The 7,412-nt window shown below is 37.1% G+C and overlaps 1 protein-coding gene across 1 annotated transcript; it reads right to left on the reverse strand.

Annotated features, from left to right (window-relative positions):
* Nucleotides 1–2,357: 2,357 nt before the first annotated feature.
* LOC116168590 (39S ribosomal protein L14, mitochondrial) lies at nucleotides 2,358–3,113 on the reverse strand. Its single transcript, XM_031484508.1, has 2 exons — nucleotides 2,848–3,113; nucleotides 2,358–2,797 (listed from the first exon to the last, which is right to left on the reverse strand). The coding sequence occupies exons 1-2, from the start codon at nucleotides 3,044–3,046 to the stop codon at nucleotides 2,544–2,546; spliced, it is 453 nt and encodes a 150-aa protein (XP_031340368.1). The 5' UTR covers nucleotides 3,047–3,113; the 3' UTR covers nucleotides 2,358–2,543.
* Between the last annotated feature and the right edge of the window lie 4,299 nt (nucleotides 3,114–7,412).

Genomic DNA, 7,412 nt, shown 5'->3' on the forward strand with positions numbered 1-7,412 from the left:
ATAACTAACCTAATAAAGGTTTTAATGACGTTTCTTATTTAATGATTTTACATTTTTACATAATACCTACTATGTTTATGTTTGCTAACTAACATATGGTTCCCTTTAACTTGTGTTAAAATTTTCAATGTCTATATACTTCCATATCCTACACTATGTCCATCCAAGATATCCGTATCTTTATCATGGGGATCACAGAAACCATAGGACAGAGCTGGCCAAACCGTCGATCGCGATCTACCGGTCGATCGCGGCGATCTGCCGAGTCGATCATCTCATCATCTTACGCTTAATTAAAAACGAGTGCGCCCAAGCGACCAAAACCCTACCATTTTGGAGTAGGAAGAAGACTTTTTTTTTACCACCCACACGTTAGTAAGTACCTATTGCATTGGGGTAAAAAGTGACCCCCCACTTTTTGACGGAAACACACGTTTTGGGGCACCAGGAATCCGAATCAAACAAAATCTCGATAATGTTGGTCTGTCTGTGTCGGTCCGTCTGTACTCTCATTTCCGGCTAAACGGCTGAACCGATTGGGACCAAATTTGGTACACTTGTTCTTAGATATAAAAGGGCAGAACCGCGCATACGCAGGTGTGCGGGTGGTATAGCAAATTTTTTACAATGTTTAAGGATACATTGGTGTGCTTCGTCTTCTTCTTCCTCTTCCAGATTTTGTTTGATTCGCATTTCTGGTGCTTCAAAGCGAGTATTTCCATCAAAACAATGGGGAAGGGGGCATTTACTAATGTGCGGGTGGTAAAAAGGTAGGTAATCTGAAGACATTTTTTGAGTGTACATAAAAAATATGCAACTTTCCATCACAATCAGAAATAAGTGCCCACCAACATCAGAAATGCGACGGACTAAAGTAAAATGAAAACTCAATTACACATCATCCTAACAACAAAAACCTTTTTCATAGTAGAAGTAGCTGGTAGATCGCGAAGGATCTTATTTGTGCAGAGTAGATCAAACGATACAAAGGTTTGGGCACCTCTGCCATAGGAGATACGAAGATGGTCAAATTGGACAAAAGTTGCGCATTTAAACTATTATTATCGTGCGAGAAAACCAAAGAATTCCGATTATATCCGAACATATTCCAGAAAAACCGACATTTACCGATTTGGTTTATATTTTTTCTGGAGTTATCTGATCAGATAAAAAAATAAAAACCACTTTCTAATTGCCACTTTTTGCACTCAACAACACACCGTTGAGAGATTTTCAATACAACGTATTCTCGCACGATTAAGGTCTTGTGCGCCGAGTGCACCACCCTGTTGAAACCAACAGTTTCCAACTTTTGTTTTTTGTGGGTTCCGTGTATAGAATTTGTAAGAAAAATGCTACTCAATACAGTGTATACTTTTTTTACGGGCCATATAAAAAATAAAGTTGATGATTTCTCCGAAATGAAACGTTGTATTGAAAATTTGGTATCTTGTAGAGCTCAAAAAGTGGCAATGAGAAAGTGGTTTTTATTGTCTTGTATCTGTTCAAATAACATCAGAAAAAAATAAAAAAGACATTGGAGATTCTGGTTTTTCTGGCATATCTTTGGAATAAGTTATTGGAATTTTCTGGTTTTCTTTAAACCATGACTGGTAGGTAACTCTTTTCTCTGATGTGACTATTTCCATGATAGACATCCTTAACTTGAGCACAATGTAGGTATATAATGAAAAATCGAGTCAATAAAAAATCTGAAAAAATTCAGGGTAATATCATACACCTGTTTCTTAATATGGAGTAAATGGATACGAAAAAAAGGTATTGTATGACTGGTGTGGTAAAAATGAGTCTGTATGACACCTCAGGCCAACATATCAGGATTTGAGATTCAAAAGTATCTTCAATATTAAAATTGAATGTATCTTTGTCTCCCATCCCCCTGACTAGCCTACAATTTAGGTATTATAAAAAATTGTTATTGCTATGATACACATGTTCCTAAATAAAGTATTGAAGTTTCAACCCATATAAACTGTAAAGCTGTATCTGAATATTAATATTAAAATTTGGAAGCTATGACTCTTTTATAAACAATACTAGACAGTGGAATTTAAATGGAACACAATACAGAGGTTCCCTACTGTATAAAAAACACACCAGATTCACTTACTCTGGAACAGGTGATATACACTAGTTCATAGTTAAAAAGCAAGATATTTTTATAGAATCCTTCAACTCCCAAAATTGTCACCAATAAGACAATAGGCGTGTTTGATGTGTTAATTAAATGGACTTGACTAACTAAAGCCACAGCAGCACACACAAGTATGTAGAACAGTGGTAGTTTACTTCTGGAGTCCTGGAGAATGAAGCACGTCAGAATTGTTAAACGTGTGTTCGTCTTTGAATTTCTTTTTATCACCTCTTTAGCACCTTAATTTTTTAAACATTCCGCTTTAGTATCTGACAAAAGTAAACTACCACAGCCCTACTTTTAATTCATATAGAATAGATTTCGTTAGTAAATTCTAATAAAAAATGCTTAAACTACTACATAAAATACTCGTATATTAAATTTCTAATCACACAAATTTTGAAGCAATTCCAAGTAATTTTGTATAATCAGTACCCTTAGCATAAGTTTTTTCTTTTAAAATTGTTCTTAACACTGTCGGTATTGGAACGTGAATTCTTGTTCCTAAAGGAGTTCCACCATCGTCAATTAAAACTAGGTTGTTACTATCAAATTTCGGAACTTTCGTTTTTTGATTTTGCTTTAAACCAACCAAGACGCCCTTCTTCTTTTCGCCTTTGATGGCTACTAACACTTTATCCCCTAGAAAATTACATAGATTGTTAATTGATCTTGGTGAACAACTAACGTACCCAATCTACCAACACCCGTCTTGTTATAAACGTGTATGCACTTAGGTGGTCTGCCCTCGGCCATTGCTCTTTTCCCAATTTCGCTGTTATCGACAACTCTTAAACGAGTCTGCTTCTGAATTTCATTCTGGACGTTTGACGTGTGAATATTTCTATTCAGGCGGTTGATAACTGGAAAAAATGATCTCGTATTGATCATTATAGAACTTGATTCACAAAACTTGACTTATTTTTTGGTTAGATAATTTCTAGGTTATCTTTGTTTATTTTTTATGTAAAGTGACATAATTTATACACATTCAGCATTATTCATACAACGATGCAATAATGCTTTAATACAGGGTTGTGCCACTTTATTTTCAACATTCCGCATTTTCAAAATTAAAACAAAAAATTATTATCAAAAGCATATATTAACAATTAATATAAGTAGAACGATCCGGTGACCGGGCATTAGGTTGCCAGACATTAGGACGCGGACATTAGGACGTAGACATTAGCACGCAGACATTAGGACGCACAAATTAGGGCGCAGACATTGGAACGCGGACATTGGGACGCAGACACTGAGAGGCGGAGAATGGAGATTAGGTTAGGACACAGATCCTAGGCTAGGACGATACGATAGGGCGCATACACAGATGAAATAAGTGCAATTACATTGGTTTAATTTAATTATACCTTTTATTGTCCTACCTGCGACCTAATCTCTGCTTTGTAAGGTGGCCTACATGATTCACGCGTTCTAATGTCCGCATCCCAATGTCCGCGTCTCAATGTCCACGTCCTAATGTTTGTGTCCTAATGTCCACGGTCTAATGCCTGTGGTCTATTCCATTTGCGGTCTACTGTCTTGCGGTCCAATGTCCGCGTCCTAGTGTCTGCATCCTAATGTTGTCTTACGTCCCAACGTCACAGCGCCAAACATCTCAGGCCAAATGGTTAATAATATGCTCATATTTATTCCTCTTCCTTTCGGCACCAATTGAAGCGGCTCTTGATAAGTTGCGGCTCTTGCGTCATACGTTGCGTCCCTTTTCTCTAGGAAGTTAACGTAGCACCGTCCGGCCACTTACCGTCATTACTCAAAAGCCACCAAAGTGGCTCTAAATGAACATGAGCTTTAGATGATGCAGTAACAATCTTGTTGATTAGCGAAAATGACTTCCTGCACTTTTCTTAAAATGCAGCCCATGCCATGATAGGCGCCAATTAGATGCACCGCACATACAAGTGTGTTCACGGCATCCCAGTCTTAGTGACTATTTGGAAAGCATTCTTGGCAGCAAGATTTCGAGGGTTTTAGCGTGGGTAAAAGTTTACCTAAGGAATTCTCAGGTCTACGATTTTGAAGAGTTTATGTCCAATCCGACTTAAAGTCGACAAAACTATAGATATGACACACCAAGGTTTCTGTTAATCATAAACCAGGTATTCAAGTCGGACTTTCGGTTCATCACAGGGGGCGATGAATCGCAAAACGAAATAACAAAGGCCCACTGGTATCTTCTTGTATTCCAACTCCCGTCACCAAACATTACTCCGAACGGTAAGCCAAACCAAAGAATAGGTGGATCCAATAATGGTACTAAAGTTATAATAGTCAAGATCTCTCTGCAACAGCGGCGATTTTAATAAAAACTTTTTCAGAATCCAACGACGAAGCTATAAATGATCTAATGCGATGCACGATAGCCTCGCATCATCCTTTGGAAGCGAAGCCCATAATTGCGGTCGATCGCCCATTTCCTTATAAACAGATAAAACGACACACTAGTTTAGGTTCCAACAGCTATATGGGCGTATTCCACCATCTTTCTTAATTAAATCAGCTAGCTATATGAGTCGCCCGGTCGGACATCTTCGTAAACATGCCATTTGGTTCATGGCCTTGGAAGACAAGTTCAACGTCTTCCGATGGGACGTACGATTCGTATACTGAGAAAAATTGTCATCAATATTTATCCCGTATCGCACTCACGCTAAAAACTCCTCCACATTTCTGCTTCGACGCTCAAGTCCACGCCATCACGATGGAAATACACCCCTTTACTTCACAACATTCATTCCCATAGAGACCCGTTTTCCTTCCAAATGCTGGAAGAACGTGCCTCCGCGTTTTCATAAGTAACAGCATTGACGTGGCCCTTTAACGTGCTACCGTTACAGTATTTATCGATTGGTTAAAAACTTCAAACGCGATATATCAAGAACGGACCACCGCATAGAGAAGGTGATGATCTCGATTTATAGACGTTTATTACAATTGAAATCCTTTGTTTTAAATTAGCTAGTTTCAGTTTTAGGTTTGTGTTTCGCTACTTCTGGAAAGCAACGCGATGGTTTCGTTTCGATCTACTTGTTTAAAGCAAATGTTCGATTTATTACTAAACTGGCGGCTTAACTGCTGAAATCGAATAAAAGAAGCTCATTGTAGAGCAGTTATAAGGACAAAAGTAGTTTGACAGCCAGGCCCTAAGAGATGGACTCATCGGACATTTTAGATGGTGCAAGGAACCTTTTGCTATATTATGCTCATTTATCTCGTTTCTTAAAATGGTCGAGGCAATACGTACAGCAAGACTAAATATGCTTTCCAAGGTTGGAAAATATGAAGATCTTTATTGAATCGGCGGTAGATTTGGATGCCTTACGAAACGTTTATTTACAGTTAGTGATGCAACAGACTTCTACTTCCGCTTGAAAGACTATCTGTCGCTTTCATAATTGGGCCATAATAAATTTTTTGGTACTTGAACTATAGGCGCGACACATAATTATTAAGATTCTTGACTAACAAATTAGGAATTAATGTCAATACGGTCCCATGGTTAACATCAAATTCCGAGCATTTCATAGACATACAGCCGAGCAGAACCAAAGGGGCCTTAGGCCATTTCCCAAATTTCACAGAAATGGTGTCTTTATTTTTTATGTAATATGTAATTGTTTAGAAGATATAAGAGTTATATTATTGTTATTAAAAAATAATGACTTTCATTGCAAAAGATGTTTTCATCACATATAACCATGACCTTTTTAACCATTAATCGAAGATTCACTTTTAAACTACTATTAACATTTCCCTGCATTTCTAGAAATTATCCAGTAACGCAGGTGCGTAGCCAGATTTATTTATTTATTTATTGTGCCTCTCTGTTCTGGGCCCTCAACAGGCTTGCGCCCAATTACACTTAGAGAAGGAAAGAATGTTCATAGTCTAAGCAATTACAGAGTGACCCGCATAATGTCTCTGCAGAAGGTCTTAAGTTGGTAGATTGATTTACAAGAGCGGACCAATAAATATACAGAGCGGGCGCGCGAAATAATGATTTGCTGTGTACCGTGGAAAAATCACCCCCTGTAAAAAATGGTTTTTTGTTGGAAAATACAGTTCGCAAAATTTGATAGCATACGCAAATAAAAAAATATGCACATTTTCAAAAGCTCTTCAGCAGTTCATTTTTCGCCTACGAACACGTGTGCCAACTTTAGTTGCTTTCGGTTCAGTGGTTTAGCAGAAAATGAATGCACAGACTGGAAGACCGACGATCATTGAGATCTGGGTTTCTAGAGATCCCAAACGCACATATCCTTCTTAAAAGTGAGAGTCATTTACAGGCCTCTATAGGTACTACGGGTTGCAAGTGTAAAATTTTTTTTATTTTTTATTTTACTAGGTATAAGAACCTTTTTAATATTTTTTTGAATTTCTTGAATCACTTGAATCTCTTTTTTAATATCATCCCTATAGTGTGGTATAGTTTTGAAAAGAGAGGTTAGTATTCTGTCTGTTTAGATTAAAATATACAGGATGTTGCATTAAATAAAATGAGTTAGGTCCGATAACTTTTTTCTTGACCTTGTAAACTTACTTTGAAAATGGTAGATTATGAAACATTATTTGTAATAAGCACATTTCCGATATCTTAATAAACAAAGAAACTTTAGGCTTTTATCTAAAAATCAAAAAATGCAACTTTTGCACTCAAACACAAACGACTCTAGACCAGTTTGGATTTTAACATCGAGTTTATCTCAAAAAAATACATCAAGTCTGTGAGGTCAATTTATTTCTATTACTTATAGTTTGAGGTAGGTACTCCAAACTAACGACCAAATTTGGCCACCCTATACAGAGCAAATAATCTATACATAAACGTTAAATTGTCCAATTTTAATAGGTGACATAATTCCGAATACCAAGCACCTTGCTTTCTATTTGATCAGGCTACATTGCAATTTTCAAGAGCGGGCAAAGCGGGTTCCAAGAGTGGACTTTGCTCGCTCTTGCACCCCTCTGACTACGGCCCTGCAGTAACGTCAATATAAACGGGTTTGTTTTTATCACCATTTATACAATAACATCTTCACTAAATCTTTATAAAAGAGCTAAGCAATCGATTTTTTGTCTCCAATGTTGTACAAAAATGGTCATTTGCTATATGTTAGTAATAAATGTATCTGTGCTTATTTTGAGTTGTAGGGATCCTGCAGGAGTTCACACTTACCTGTCAATGTAATAAATGATAAACTGAGGTTTTGAAAAATTTGAAATTACACAG

This window comes from Photinus pyralis, unplaced genomic scaffold (genome assembly GCF_008802855.1).
Source record: "Photinus pyralis isolate 1611_PpyrPB1 unplaced genomic scaffold, Ppyr1.3 Ppyr1.4_LG4, whole genome shotgun sequence".
In the NCBI taxonomy this organism is placed as follows: Eukaryota; Metazoa; Arthropoda; class Insecta; order Coleoptera; family Lampyridae; genus Photinus; species Photinus pyralis.

What these genes read in the sequence shown, in the direction of transcription:
- LOC116168590 (XM_031484508.1), bottom strand. Translation starts at nt 3,046, where the DNA reads ATGATCAATACGAGATCATTTTTTCCAGTTATCAACCGCCTGAATAGA. An exon ending in GACGGGTGTTGGTAGATTGG is followed by an intron (nt 2,798 to 2,847) that starts GTACGTTAGTTG and finishes GTAATTTTCTAG; the next exon opens with GGGATAAAGTGTTAGTAGCC.